This window comes from Trichosporon asahii (assembly GCF_000293215.1).
Source record: "Trichosporon asahii var. asahii CBS 2479 unplaced genomic scaffold scaffold00048, whole genome shotgun sequence".
In the NCBI taxonomy this organism is placed as follows: domain Eukaryota; kingdom Fungi; phylum Basidiomycota; class Tremellomycetes; order Trichosporonales; family Trichosporonaceae; genus Trichosporon; species Trichosporon asahii.
The window spans coordinates 311,896-326,754 of NW_014040876.1; the positions used below are offsets into that span (position 1 = coordinate 311,896).

The 14,859-nt window shown below is 59.0% G+C and overlaps 5 protein-coding genes and 1 non-coding gene across 6 annotated transcripts; 3 read left to right on the plus strand and 3 right to left on the minus strand.

Moving 5' to 3' along the window:
* Positions 1-160: 160 nt before the first annotated feature.
* Positions 161-4,586, plus strand: A1Q1_01201 (uncharacterized protein; the record flags this gene model as incomplete). The annotated part of the gene is made up of 2 exons (XM_014325476.1): positions 161-1,159; positions 1,218-4,586. The coding sequence occupies 2 exons, from the start codon at positions 161-163 to the stop codon at positions 4,584-4,586; spliced, it is 4,368 nt and encodes a 1,455-aa protein (XP_014180951.1).
* A 474-nt stretch (positions 4,587-5,060) lies between these two features.
* On the minus strand, positions 5,061-5,158 carry A1Q1_t175. Its single transcript has one exon. It is a non-coding gene; the product is annotated as a tRNA-Thr (tRNA).
* A 1,286-nt stretch (positions 5,159-6,444) lies between these two features.
* Positions 6,445-8,041, plus strand: A1Q1_01202 (uncharacterized protein; the record flags this gene model as incomplete). The annotated part of the gene is made up of 2 exons (XM_014325477.1): positions 6,445-7,724; positions 7,765-8,041. The coding sequence occupies 2 exons, from the start codon at positions 6,445-6,447 to the stop codon at positions 8,039-8,041; spliced, it is 1,557 nt and encodes a 518-aa protein (XP_014180952.1).
* A 1,304-nt stretch (positions 8,042-9,345) lies between these two features.
* A1Q1_01203 (uncharacterized protein) lies at positions 9,346-9,658 on the minus strand (the record flags this gene model as incomplete). The annotated part of the gene is made up of 2 exons (XM_014325478.1): positions 9,346-9,556; positions 9,627-9,658. 2 exons carry the CDS (start codon positions 9,656-9,658, stop codon positions 9,346-9,348), a joined length of 243 nt encoding a protein of 80 aa, XP_014180953.1.
* A 537-nt stretch (positions 9,659-10,195) lies between these two features.
* On the plus strand, positions 10,196-11,953 carry A1Q1_01204 (uncharacterized protein; the record flags this gene model as incomplete). The annotated part of the gene is made up of 3 exons (XM_014325479.1): positions 10,196-10,387; positions 10,464-10,609; positions 10,855-11,953. 3 exons carry the CDS (start codon positions 10,196-10,198, stop codon positions 11,951-11,953), a joined length of 1,437 nt encoding a protein of 478 aa, XP_014180954.1.
* Positions 11,954-12,094: 141 nt separating this feature from the next.
* A1Q1_01205 (alpha-N-acetylglucosaminidase, putative) lies at positions 12,095-14,480 on the minus strand (the record flags this gene model as incomplete). The annotated part of the gene is made up of 2 exons (XM_014325480.1): positions 12,095-14,195; positions 14,236-14,480. 2 exons carry the CDS (start codon positions 14,478-14,480, stop codon positions 12,095-12,097), a joined length of 2,346 nt encoding a protein of 781 aa, XP_014180955.1.
* Between the last annotated feature and the right edge of the window lie 379 nt (positions 14,481-14,859).

Genomic DNA, 14,859 nt, shown 5'->3' on the forward strand with positions numbered 1-14,859 from the left:
TTCAGACGTGTGCTCTTCCGATCTGGCCCCGTCCTCTCCATCGCTTTCCCCCGCCCCTCCCACCGCCCTCACCCCGCCCATCGCCGTTCCCGCTTCGATTTCGACTTCCGACTTCGACCTCCCTCGCCCACCTACCTTCCTCCGACGCGGTCCCCCCGCCATGCGACGAAATCCGCCCGCTCGACGGCTGGGGGTCTTTGCCGCAGCAGCGACCCTCGCTATGGCCTCGTCCTCGGCCCCCGACAGCTTTCCGATGGTAGACTTCGCGCGCATGGGCACCGTCAACCTGGGAGGCGCCTTTTCAGGACTCGACTGGTTCTCCGAGCAGTCACCGTTCGCCGCGGCGTCCTCGTCATCTAGTGGAACGACGTTCTCATCAACAGGAGACACGCTCGTCGCGCGGAGTCCAGACGGATCGTACACGGTGGTTGCTTCTGCCAATGCTGGCGGAACCATCAACGCCCTCTGTTACTCGTCTAAGGACGACACGTTGTATGCTGCAGGCAACTTCTCGTCACTAGCATCAACATCCACATCCAACATTGTCGCCTACTCGCTGTCGAAGAAGGAGTTCAGCGCTCTGCAATCAGGGATTCCAGGGACTGTCGACACACTCTACTGCGATGACGACCACCACGAAGTGTGGGCAGGTGGAACATTCGCAGCACCGCAAGGAGGCAGTGGCGCTAACGTTGCGCGGTGGGACACCGAGTCCAAACAATGGACAGAAGTGCCCTTCGGAGGATTGAACGGTCATGTGGACGCCATCGCTCCGAATCAGGACGGATCAAGTCTTTACTTTGGCGGAGAGTTCACAACGCAGTACGCCGACACGACGAATACGACGTACCAGCTGCTCCGATCAATACCGAGCGCACCGAACAACACTGTCACCACTGGCAAGTCTGGGTACCTGACGCCGTTCACGATTCCGGAGCAAGCATCGCAGTGGTCCGGTCTCCAGATCAACGCTGGACCAGCATCGACCAACAGCCAGTACAACGACCAAAAGGCGCTCGTGTGCCCCGAGAGCGGAACGTGGATGGCCCGTGACGGTTCCCCCGCCAAGATCGAGATCCTCAGTCACGCCTACCTGACCGGAGCAGGCATTCGAATCTCCAACGGCCACGTTGGCCAGAGCACTTCGAAGACGTTCACGGTCATAAGCCTGCCTGACAACCACAAGCTGGCTCTCACCTACACGGATCCTGAAACAGGGCGCGATGCGACCTGCACCGACGACTGCCCCCTCTCCACTGACCCGAATGTTGGCGCACAGGACTTCCTTTTCGCCGACGGCTCCCTTTCGATCACCGGTTTCGACGTCCACATCACCTCGTGACGGCGACGCGGCTGCGCTCAATTACATTGAGCTCCTTTCGGATGGCGCATACTCGTCGGCAGTTGAGGCCGAGAACCACAGCTTATGTGGACGATCAAACAACAGGGTCAACGCCGCAGGCAACTGGGAAGCCGGTGAATCCCCGTCCGAGATCGCCGGTACCGTTGGTGGATACCTGAAGGCCGACGTTCCCAAGTCGGGCAACTCTGACTCATCTCTCACACTCTACCCCTGGGTCGGCTCCTCCGCGTTTTACGACATCTACCTCGTCATTCCCGGGTGTAACAACCTCGGTGACTGCGCTACCCGCACCTCTGTCGATGTGTCTGTGTTCCCTGCACAGGACACTGGTGCCTACCTGTCAAATGTTCAGGAGAGGGTCGAGGACTACACTCGTGTCAAGATCTACTCTGGTTGGGTGGAAGCCTCGACTGATGCTTTCAGCCCGACGATCAACGTCAAGCTGGCCCAGAACCCAACCGGTGTCGATGGAGACAACTATGTGCTTGTCGCTAGCGGCGTTGAGCTTGTCTTGACCGGTGTGGAGGCCAACGGACAGATGCCTTTCCCTGGCTCGACTACCACTCGTGGCCAGGTGACGGTCGCCAATGGGCAGGGCATCTCCACGCCTGCAGTCCAGTTCACTGGCACTGCCTACACCACCCGCACCGACGGCGTCGTCATGAGCGGCACCATGACAATGACTGCTCCCCCAACCCTGATCACTACCAACACGACGAGGGTGAACCAGACTCGCACGGAGATCCGCAACTCGTACGGTGTTTTCGAGTGGCCTCGTTCTTCCAATGTCAAGACCGACTCGCTCATGCCGAACTCGACCGAAACCACGCTCACACACATCGGCTTCGCACTCGCCATGGCCAAGAATGCCTCGGCTGACGGTAACCAGTTCAAGATCAACACCATCAACGAGCTCAAAGACTACATCTTTGTCGGTGGCAGGTTCACTTCCAGGACGGGCAGCATCTCGAATGTCTTGACTATCAAGAAGGACGAGGCTTCCCCTGCTGCTCTCGCCAACGACGGTCTCAACGGCCTCGTTAACACCGCTACCGTGGCGGACAACTCGATCTACTTTGGTGGAGAGTTTACCGGCACTGCTCAGGGCAAGACGGACCTCAAGTACATCGCCAAGTACGACCCCGAGGCCAAGTCTTGGAGCCCGGTCGGTGGTGGCGTTGACGGCCCTGTCAAGTCGATTAGGGCTATCGACGGCGGACTGCTCGTCGGAGGCGACTTCAACAACGTCATGTCGAACGGCAGCTCTTCCGCATCGACAGGAGGCTTCGCCGTCTACAACTTCTCGACCTCGGACTGGAACGACTCCGGCATCATCTACGGCAATGGTTCGGCATGCCTCGACGCCAAGGACGGCTTCGTCGCAGGTCGCTTCACTGGGTTTTCCCGCAACTCGGCCCAGGGCATCGCCTCGATCAAGTCGAGTAACGGCAAGCCGGCATCGATCGAGCCTGTCAAGGGTGCCACCTTCACTCCAGGATCGGGTTCCGGCAAGGCTTCCAATGCCACGAACCAGAAGTCCCGTCGGGGCTTCATTTCGCACTTCCGTCCGCGTATGCTGTCTGCTCGAGCGGATGCGCCCGCCATCAACGACCCTCCCGCGATCGCCCCTGCTACGCTTACTGGCGCGTACTGGGAGAACGGTAAATCTCATGTCGTCGTTCTCGGCGGAAACTTCACTGCGCAGGACAACACCGTTCGGGGTGTCGCGTTCCAGGAGGGCGAGAAGCTCACTGGCCCGTCGCCCCCTGTCGACGGCGTCGTCCGTGCGCTCGAGGTCCATGCTGACACGCTCTACGTTGGTGGCGAGGCTCTCCGCGTTGACGGATTGTCCGACTCTGGGGTCTACGTGTATGACCTGAAGGGAAAGGAGTGGCGCAAGAACTACATTCCGCCGCTCGCCACTAAGACTGGCGACCCGACCGTCAACTACATTCGCAACCGTCCGAAGACTGACGACGTCATTGTCGCGGGTGACTTTGCCACTGCGGGCTCGCTCTCTTGCGCAGGCATCTGCATGTGGCAGAACAACCGCTGGCAGTCGCTCGGCAGTGGTCTGCAGAATGGCGAGGTGAAGAGCTTTGGGTTTGCTGAGGAGAAGGCGTCTAGCCTCTTCGTCGGTGGCTCCTTTACGCTCGACAACAAGCCCACGTACGCCGCCCTGTTCAGCTTTAACAACCAGACCTGGACTCCGCTGAACGGCCTTCCTGGCCCCGTCCTCTCCATCGCTGTCGATGACAACAAGGCTTCCAACGTCTTTGCCTCGGGATACGGCGAAGGTGACAACAAGCCGTACCTGCAGCGCTGGGACGGCTCCTCGTGGAGCGAGCAGAACTCGTCGGCTCTGCTCCCCGGCACGAACATCAACAACCTTGCGTTTGTACCCCTCAGCGAGGGCCACAAGCACGAGGCTAGGGGCGCGATCGAGGACAACCGTCTGCTGATGGCCACCGGTCAGGTCCACCTCGCGCAGACCGGCAACGTTTCCTCGGCCCTGTTCGACGGTGCCAAGTGGATCCCTTACATGGTCGGCTCGACGGCTGCCGGCACGCTCGGCGCCGCCTCGGGCTTGTTCTACTCGGACCGCTTCTTCAACTTTGAGGTGCACCACTACCTGGACCGCGGCATCGTCGTTCTCGTCGCCATGGCGATCGCGACGGCGCTCATTCTGCTGCTCATTCTGCTCATTCTCCTTGCCGCATACTGCATGCGTCGGTACGAGCGCCGCCACCGCCCACAGGAGATCTACGAAAAGGCTCCGTCGGAGGTGTCGTCGACGCACCAGATCATGCTGAACAGCGTGCAGACAGCGCTGGAGCAGTCACTCCTGACGCCTGGTGGCGTCGCACGTGCCGGCGCCGCGGGCGGTGTGGGCAGCCTTGCCGCCGCTGGCGCAGCCAAGCGACGGTCGTCGCATCGCGACTCGGACCACTCGCACTATACCGACGAGGAGGAGCACCACCGACCAGATGCGGATGAGTTCCTCGCCGCGGGCGCGGGCTCGGATGCCGACTCGGACGACGGCGGCCGCGAGACTGTGATGCGGTACGACTTTGGCGGCCCCGACCTCGAGACGGGCGAGCTGTCGATGCGCGCGGGCCAGCGCGTCATCATCCTCGACGACGAGCAGAGCGAGGAGTGGTGGTACGCCCGCGACCCAGCAACGGGACGCGAGGGTGTCGTCCCCGCAACCTATGTTCTGTAAAGTCTCTTCCTCTTCTTCCTCTTTTTTTCTTCCATTCTCAAACGGGACAATCAATACAATGAACCAAGCCGCCAGCCGATTACCTGATTTCCACTTTCTTAGTTACCCTCCCCTATACCACACTTGTCACCCCCTGCTGGCATGCAGAGCTTTTTGGCCCTTGGCTTCGTCACAACTATACAACGCACCCTTATAATTCTGTTTTCATATGGAGGATGCACATCGTTCTTTGGCGCGAATACGAGGGTAGCCCGAGCGCAGCGAGGGCCGAGTGAGTCTACAACTAAGATCACAGCAAGCACCGAGGCTAGAGAGACCATATCCTTGTTGACGATGGTCTCATCGACCACAACAGACCACAATAGACCACCGCGGGTACGCTGACCCTCTAAAGCGCTCCTCATCCAGACAGAGGAGACCTTTTCGTCATCGTGACGATCAAAAGAGGACATGAGGACAAGGGCAAAAGATGAATGCCTTCTACCCGAATCGAACGGGTGACCGTTCCATAGCAACACTCCACAGAGGAGAAGACTACTAGTGGAAAATTCTAGCCACTGAACTAAGAAGGCCTCACTGGCTGCTTTCCTTCCACAAAAAATATATTCGGTGAAGAAGTCACGTGACTGGTTGTGGCAGTCTTGCCCGCGTCGTACGGTTAAGAGACGGGCGAGAATACGGGTGCAAAGTACTGGGAGCAGAGACAGGGATGAGTAGGAGGGCGAGTTGCAGGAAGGAGGGATGTGTGAGAGTGTGTAACCTGTCGCAAGAATGGTGGGACGCAGACGTATGTTTTGCGGGGGCTCTGGGGTTGTCTTTTGAAACGGGGCTGGGTACGCTCCCTTGCTGGGTTGGGGGAGACGCTGACGCCTCTCGTCTTGTGAGAGGGGTTGAAAAAAGAGATGATACGACTCCATAGTAGCTCACCATTTCGCAGCTCGTCCCCAAGGTCGGTATTGCAAACCATGTAATGACGGATGCAAGCAGCAGCTTGTGTACCCGGTGTCTGGTCAGTTGGGGCACAGACGTACGCTCCGGGGAGTCTGGCTCTCTGGCTGTTGTCCCTTGAAACAATGCCGAGTACTCCCCAATCGGTGGAGAAGACGGTGATGCCTCTCGTTTGCTGATGAGGCGTCGAAGAAAGAGATGTTAAGGTGCCTTAGTATCTCATCATTTTGCAGCTCGCTGTTAAAATGGCCAGCGTAAGTGGATCAATATCTTTCCCCAGGGACTCACCTGGACATCCTCGCCGCTCGAATTGGGAGCGCGGTTGTCGTCGTTTCATCTTGGATGGGCTCAGGAGGAGAATGGGCCCAGTTGGAGACACAAGACAGGCGTGGAGGATGCGGCACACCATGCCTGTCCGCGGAGTCGACATGCGGGCCGGGCAGTCCCACCGCCCTCGATGGCCGGCACTTGGGCTCGACTCACGGGCACGCGCAAGTTCCTGCCAGATCCACATCGTGTGGCCACACTCTGGGCACACTCTGGGCAGTGCAATATTCGCACACCTCGACTCCCCCTTCGAGCCATGGGGCGGTGGGAGTGCAGATGGTGCGAGTGGTGTAGATGTGCGCAGTCTCTGTGGCCGGCTCTCCAATGTGCCCCCATGTCGTGCTCTCCGTGGGATCCCGAGTCCAGTCCCACCCCAACCTCGCGATATATAATTCTCTCGTCAATCTCTCCCCTTTTCTTTTTCTCCCCATTCCTCAAGACCTGCCTTTCCTTCATCAACCCCTCATCAACTGCCGAGCACTCATCGCAACCCTCAACAGCAATATCCTGTCCGCCACCGCCGACATTCTTCTCCACAGGCGTCGTGGACGGTCCCTGAGCAACCCTCCTCAGCAGACTTACGATGCCCCCGCCCATCGAGTATAGGGCTTCTCCATCTGAAGGCGCGCCCTCGAGCCTGATGCCTGCCATTCCAACCCCCCGAAACTCGAGCGAAATGTCGTCGTCCCCTAACCAGGACGAGGCGGAGAAGCGCGCGGGTCGCCAGCACCCCGCTGCGTCCGTTGCGACTGCCCTCACCCCTCACGCCGACCCCACTCCCGAGCAGCCCAAGCCGGGCGTCTGGCGTCTCTTTCGAGCGATTCTAGCCCGCATTCAGCCCGCCACCAAGAACGACCCCAATGAGGATCACGCCACCAAGAACGGCCACACCCCGGAGCACGCGGAGTACACCACGCAGGCCAACACGGGCGACTATCTCTCACCTCGCTGTCCGTCTCTTTGCGGCTGCCACCGCTGTGTTAAGGTCTCCAACGCGCTGTTTCCCCACCCTCAGCCGCGTCTGCCCCGCTCGACCCCTATGCGCACCTCACAGCCCGAGAACATCAAGCAGGAGAGCTCCTGCGACAACTATAACGGTCGCAACGATCGCGAGACTCTCCAGCTCACCGACCACCAGCCAGATGGGGCCTACCTGGTGGTCTTGGACGTCGCAACCGAACTTCGTCACCTCGACGACCTGAGCGACAACGCTGGCAGCGCCGGCAACGTCAACGAGTCTGACCAGCTGTGCGTGTGCAACTGCTGTCCACACAACGGACGCAGCCTGCCCAATGACTCTGACTGGATCACGACCAAGAGTGACCAGACCATCACGATCGACAAGATCGTTCAGACCGAGCCCAGCCACGAGCACCCTCACGACCAGCCCCCCTCGCCTGCCGACCAGCCTCAAACTCGCGGCCCCGAACGTGCTCCCCTCGTGCACTTCGCCCACCACGCCCGCCTCGCCGTGCTCAACACCGCGAACGCCGTCCAGTTTGCGAACAGGGGTCTGCAGCTCCTGATGAAGGAGCAGAAGGACCGCCTTGCCCCCGCCCGCGTCGGGCCCGGCGAATCGATCTGGATTGCGCTGCTCGACGCCTTCCTTGCCTGGCTGCTGCAGCCCGCTTGGCGCATCTTGATGGCCGAAACCCGCCAGAAGGCGCGTGCGGGTTTCGGCGTCCACCACGGGGTGCGCTTCATCTTCCTCCGCGCTGGCATCCACCAGACGCTCGTCATGGTCGGTGCGCTCATGTTCCTGCTTTGGGTGATCGGCACGTGGATGTACTTTGCTGGAGTCGAGTTCGTTGTCGTCATGTCCGACGGGTCGGAGTATGCCAGCTCTATGGAGTACTTCAAGGAGTAAGTCGTCGTCATCGTTGTCAGTGACGCTGACGCGCAGTTGGATTTGGAGCCTCACCCCCCTCTTGGGCTTCCTGTATCTGCTTGAAAACGCCGCGAACGCGGCCCAGATGCAGGCCGCGTACAATCTCTGTCAGATGCGTTCCGCCGCTATTGCCCGCGCCCATCAGGAGTTGCGCGAGCAGGAAGCCGAGGCTGAGGTGATGGAGGCGCATCGTTTGGAGAACAAGCGCAAGGAGGCCGCGGGGTGGGCGCTCGAGTGCGCCGAAAGGGAGGCAATTAGTCCGTGGTGGGTCGAGAGCGAGGGCAGTGATTAGTGGAGAACAAAAGATGTGTACCATATGGACGCGGGCGTTATAATTTTCGGATAATGGAATGAAATTGTGATAAACCCAGCTCCTGACGATGGCGCAGCGTGTAACGCCTTATCCACTACATACAGGAGTGCAAACCATGAGAGAGAGAGCAGTTACATGACCGGGAGGTACAGTGAGTAGACATGTGAGTGTTTCTCTACGCCCGCAGGAGATGTTGCCTGGCTAAATGGAGCCTCCGCGCTGATTCCGATATGACTGAAGGTCATCGCCACCGACGTCAGAAGCCTTGGTTTAGCCGCGGGATGATCGTCGCTTACCTCGGCAGCATTTGTCGTTACAACATGGCACTGGATATCGGGTCTCCAGCTCTCTACACCTCTCTACCTCGGAGATTATCGACGACCAGGATGAAGGCTGCACCCTGAGATTCAGCAACCCAGTCGGCCGGTGCCGGCCGGTACACCAGTCCGATTTCACGGGTTTTGGACGAGACAGCTGCACCGCGTAAGCTTGCGAAACGTGGTCAAGGCCGAGTTGATTCGGGTGAGAACACGAAGCTCGCAGGCTCTGCTCTTCGTGTTGTTCCACTTGTACGGGGAGGATGGTCGGTGTGATTCCACTTGTCCAGCGAGGATGGTTGCTGATATCTGCCTGACACCACTTACCACTTCTCCGATGACGAGGAATTTGTCGATGGCATTGCATTTGTTCGATACGAGGTTGAAGACCTGCAAAGTCCTGCAGAGGTTGTCATGCCCGTCTTTGCGTGCGTTTGCGGACACGGCTGTCAGCGTTTGCCTAGGGAGCATCAAGGAGGGTCAACAACTTCCTCCTCGCAAGCATTAGGAGGTGCGATAGGGATTTCGTCGGACTTGTCCGACGACTGGCAATGTGTTCACTGTTGTCGGTTCGAATTCTTTCTTCCGCAGACAACATCGCTGCTCCGTGAGTGCATTCCGAAAAGAGGGTTGACCGATAGCGGCTGGGTAAGCGACTTCACCACCTGCTGCGCAAACATATTGGGTCCCTCCGGCGTTCAGGAGACTAAGGTCCACCACCAGCACCTGCTTCCCAGCGGCCAGGGAGATAGTCGATACGACAATCGGACAATACGACAGTGGGCAAGCAAGTCCGTAGAGGGTATGAACAATGGCACGCACGGGATTCACGCATCTAACTCCGGAGGCTTTATAGGGCTCTATCTCAGCTCGCGGATGAGGGGCATTCGCGAGCCCAGATCTGGACAGGTTTTAAATACACGACCGTGGAGCGCGGTAACTGACGGTACTCTCGATGTCAGCGTGTTAGACGACGCCAGGCTCTCGTCTAACCTGAAGGGCTTCGCCGAGGTGGGGCGGGTTACCGATGAGCTCGTGAATAAGCCCCTGCCCCTGTGGGCTCTCGTGCGCGGCAGTTGCAGCAATGTGGGCAATCAGCTGGTCTTGGCCTGCTAAATCGGGAACACCTGCGGCAACCAAGCGACAAGCGACCATTTCCCTGGTTTCCTCCTCCACCCTAGAGTTCTGCATCTGCAAATTCTCCTTTCACTCTCGCTTGCATTCCTTCGGCGGTCGCCTCCACTTACACGATGCTTGTTGCCGCGGCGGGATGCTGCATTCCAGGCACCGGCAGGCCCAGGCTGGAAACGGTCCCACCCGGCCCCACCGCGCCGACATCCCTGCTGATCGCCTAAACAACTCGCTGACGTTTGAGGCAGGCACACGATAGGTTCCGGAACACGTCGTCAGACTTCTCCTGCTACGCTCCCCGCAGGGACTATGCAAACTGGAACGCGGGGTCCTCGGCCCCGTCTGGGACACTTCCTGAGAGCGCACTTTACCGGCGGTAGCGGGAAAGTGCTCTATCTTCGCACGCGCCCTGCTGACGTTGTAATGTTGGGTTCAGGTCCAATGTGACAGCGAGGGAATGGAAATGTCGACGACGGCGACTAAATCAGGAGTGCTTTGCCCGCAAGATGGACTAGGCTATAAAGACTCGAAGTCCGTTGCTTGGTTTGTTGCCTGACCCCAGACAGCCTCGATCAAACACCATCTTGGGTTCTACACTAGCCCGTCTCATCTTTGACACGTGCCGACGCCGACAGAGTAGCTAAGACACTCGACGAAGACAACTCCGGCGCACCGAACAGTAACAATGGGCATCGAGGAGAAGCCAGTCATCGAGCACGTCGAGAGCGGCAGCACCAACCTCGGTATTGAGGAGAAGCCCGCCGACTATCATGAGCAGTACCACATCGATCCGAAGAAGGAGCGCAAGCTTCTGCGCAAGCTTGACCTCGCGATTCTTCCCATGACCGTCCTCATGTACTTGAGTGCCCAGCTCGACGTGAGTACCCACAACTTGCCGATGACTAACCAGCCAGCGTGGAAACCTCGGAAACGCGCGGCTGCAAGGACTACAGGCTGAGATCCTCGACGGCTCCGACACCAAGTACAGCGTTACGCTGCTTGCGTTCTACATCACCTATGTTCTGGGCTCTATCCCGGGCACGCTTCTGTCGAAGGCGATCCGGCCTAACCTGGCTCTGGGAGGAGGGTGCATCATTTGGTGAGTTTGCGATTCCAGCCCGATTCCTGGTTCCTTGGAGCCAAACGAGGCTCGGCATGGGGCCTGGTATTGTGGAGTGCAGGGTTGTGGCGGGGATCGGTCGTGACGATTTCGGCGCTGCACCAAGGCACACGACTCCACCATGATCCTTGTTGGTTTGTGTTCGGGGCGCTCTTCCTCCTGATTACCCGGATCATCTTGCCTGCCGCTTCAACTTCTTGATCGAGGGCTCAGCTGACTCTCAGGGCTACCGCTGCGACCTGCTTTGCCGCCTCGCAGAACTTTGCGGGCGCCGTTGTCTGTCGTCTCTTCATCGGTCTCGGCGAGAGCATGTTCGGACAGGGCATTGTGCTGCACTACTCTCTGTGGTACCGGAAGAACGAGATCTCGAAGCGCCTCTCATTGTTCATTGGCATGGGTGCTCTGGCCGGCGCCTTCGGTGGTCTTATCGCTTACGGCGTGGCGCACATTAAATCGCACATGGAGACATGGCGCATCCTGTTCCTGATCGAGGGCCTGCCGTCGTTCGTGCTCGGATGTCTCGTCGTCGCCTTCCTCCCCTCTCGGCCCGATCGCAGCAAGTACCTGAACGCGGAGGAGACTGAGCTCGAGATGGCTCGCCTCGCCTCTGAGCATCTCGACGAGGGCGACGACGGCATCGACTGGAACGGCGTCAAGCGCGCTGTCACTGCTTGGCAGACTTACGCCGTCACCTTCATCTTCTCGTGCATGCAGCTCCTGCTGGCTTCGCTCGGCGGCTTCTTCCCGACCATCATCAAGTCGCTCGGATACACCGACACGGATGCTCAGCTTTTCACTGTTCCGCCTTACGCCGTTGCGTTCGTTGCCATGATGTTCATCAACACGGCGAGTGACAAGATGCGCATTCGTGGTCCTTTCGTTGCTGGTGTCTTCAGTTTGAACGTTGTCGGCTTCGCCACCCTCCTCGGCACCGAGAACATGAAGGCACGCTACTTTGCATGCTTCTGCATTGTCCTTGGATGCTACTGCGCCATTCCTCTCATCCAGAGCTGGGTTGCGAACAACTGTGGCTCCCAGTCTCAGCGCGCTGTCCACCTCGGATACCTCAACTCGGTCGGAAACTATCCCGCGTTCATTGCCCCCTTCATCTTCCCGACCAAGGACGCTCCGCAGTGGAAGCTCGGATACGGCATCAACCTTGGCTTCTCAGCCGCTGCTATCGTCGTCGCGCTCCTCATGATCGCGTACTACAAGTACGAGAACGCGCGCAGGGACCGCGTCGAGGGCAAGCCTGAGCCCGGGCAGTTCATCGACGTCGTCAACCTTCACGACCTCGCGCCTGGCTTCCGCTACACCCTTTAAGCGTCCACACCAGTTTATAAGTCTATAACTCTCAGTCCCTCAATAAAGAAATCACCGGCAGAACGCCCTGTTTGTATCACTAGAACTTTCATGCATGACAAGCATCACCTACGGTGTTTTGGATAACTTCTGTGCCGCAGCTCACTGCAGCCACTGCTTGTATTTCTCCCTCAGCTCGCGAATGACTGCGACCGAGTCTCCCTGTGGACCCTGGACGCCGCCAGACTTGACGTTCTCCCACGGCTTCTCGACCTTCTCCATGAGCTCGCTCGCAAACGCGGTCTTGTTCCACGCCTTGGGTTCCGTCTTCAACAGGTTCTGGTAGAGCAGCTCCCAGCCCTTGGCGTACACCTCGCTCATGATACCGTGCCAGTGCTTGGCAGCGTAGCGGTCAAGGGGCCAGGGTGCGAAAGTAGCCGGACCCCACAGGATAAGCTGGTTGCGCGCCTGGAACTCCATGTCGTCCTTCGCTCCAGCGTCTTGCGCCCAGTTACGCGCGTCGCCGACCCAGCTCTCGAGCCGGAAGTGTCGGCTTGTCGCCATCAGGCGGTCAATGTCGTTGATCAGACCAACAAGCTCGCGGCCGTACTTCTCGGTGTCGGCCTTGTTACTTCCGTTCCAGGCGTTGATCATGGCTTGGTAGATCGGAATCGCGGCGTTGACGAAGACCTGTCGCGCGACGTCGACCAGATCGTAGTCGAACTGCTGTCCGCCGGCTCCTGACCAGGACTGAAGAAGGTTGTCGAGTGCGGCTACGACGTCACGTGGCTCGTACGTGATCGCCGTCGCAAGATAGTTGCCCGTCGTACCGATTAGGCCGCTGACTGCGGGACGCAGATCAATGAGACTGCGGGTCGTGCACTTTAGCGCCGTGTTATTGGATTTGTACACCGAGTTGTCGAGTAGCTCCCAAGCCTTTTGCGCGAGGTCCAAGTTCTGGCCCCTGTACCGCCTCTTGACCCAGTTCTGGGTCCACTGCTTCAGGTCGATGGCCTGGCTGCTCCATCCCTGATCGGTGGCCAGTTCGAAAAGGTGCTCGTTGTTGTTGATGCCCTCTGGTACGATGCCCATGCCGCTCAGGCGGCCGCCGTTCGCCTTGGCGTCCATAATGTCGTGGTTCCACTTGTCGAGGGCACCATACAGGCCATCGTTCTGCCCGTAGTTGATGAGCGTGCACCAGAGCCAGCGTCTGCCGAAGAAGTTCTTCAACCGCTTCCACTGGGGGTAGCTCTCAGCCGCAAGGTCTAGAACGAGCAGGCTCTCACCGGCGCCGTCCAGGAAGGCCTTTGAGGCCGTCTCGGTCCAGCTTTTCGGGTCGTTGACGAAGATCCAGCCTTGCATGATCCACGTCGCGTTCGGCGCGACGGCGTGGATACTCTCACGAACCGCCGTCGCAATGCCCTTCAGGTACGTCGGGTCCGTAGAGGTGGGCTTGCTCTCAGTGAACAGGTCGACCATGTAGTAGTCGGATGTGAAGCCATAAAGCTCCTTCTGCTTGCGCAGGAACGCACTCTGCACGACGTTCCACGTGTCCCACTCCGGATCAATGGCTCGGACTTTGGTGTACTCGGCTGGGAAGGACATCCAGGTGGGGTACGTCTTGAAGTCCGGGCCGCCAATGTAGTTGTGAAGCTCGGGGGGGACAAAGCCGCAAAATCCGGGCAGAACAGGCGTCATACCGAACTCGCGCTGGCGGGCCAAGATCTGCTTCTGAAGGTTGTGCTGGCCCTCAAGCCATTGCCAGGTTGTAGTGCCGTGCCAGTTCCCGTGAATGTTGCCGTGCCTCGACCAGCCGTGGAACGCAGGTCCTGTCACCCACTTCAGAACAGCTTCGTCTGGAACGCCGAGGTCCTTCCACACCTGCGCATACACATACTCCTGTCCCGTGTACGCGAGAGGAAGGTTGTAGCCGTGCAGCACGGCCCAGTCCAGGAGGTACTCCCACTTGGCCCAGTCGTAGAAAGCGAGAGAGTACGAATGCGTCACCAGATTGAACAGGTGTCGGTGCTCGGCCCATGAGGAGCCGGACAGGTCTGCGTCGGCATAGGACAGGTCCGAAAAGGTGTCGCCGGACCAGTAAATGTCACCGCCGAGGTGGCGGAGGTACTCGAGCAAAGCTCGGCCGAGACCAGGAGTGCTCGTAGAGGTGATAGTCACCTTGCCGCCGGAAGCCTTCACAGTCCAAGCATCGTGCTCGTTCGACTGGACAGGGGCGGTCACGAAGGTGAACTTGCCTTGCAGGCTGAGGTTAGCGGGTGAGCTTCACTGCGACTCATACACACCTAGCCGGCAGACGACGCTTCACCAGCGCATCAAGGGCCGCGGTGCCCTGCGCTCCACTGTTCGCGGCGGGGCTGGTGACAGTACCATTGGTAGCGGGGCGGTTCGCGTTGCTGGGAATGTTGTTGATAACCGGAGCATTACTGACTGCTGGCGCAGTCTCGTCCTCCAAGCCGCGGAATCGCAGCTGCCCACCAAATGGCTTCGCGCACGCGGCGACGGCCAGAACCAGAAGCGAAATGCGCATGTTGCATGCGGGTGAAGTTATGTTTATCGCGAGCTTATATCTATCGCTGGGAGGTACGCATACCTCCGCGCCTATGTAGGCTGCCGCATCGCTCGGGTCGGTGTCCCGTCTTAGTCCTTAGTCGGATCGCACATCGGGAGTCTTACTCAATCGTACTAGCGCATATCGGAGTGGGAGTGGTGAAGGATATTGACGCGTTAAGCTCTGTCCTGACGTGAACCAAATAGAGCTAGTAGCAGAGTACGTGGGGCTCCGAGCTCGGCGAGGGCGGCGAACATGCCGCACCCTTCTTCGCGTGTAAGTGCAATGTGCGGATCGTGAGGGCCGCCATGATGTAAGCAAAGACGTCATGGAAGTTCAGAAGCTCTGCACACCCCCA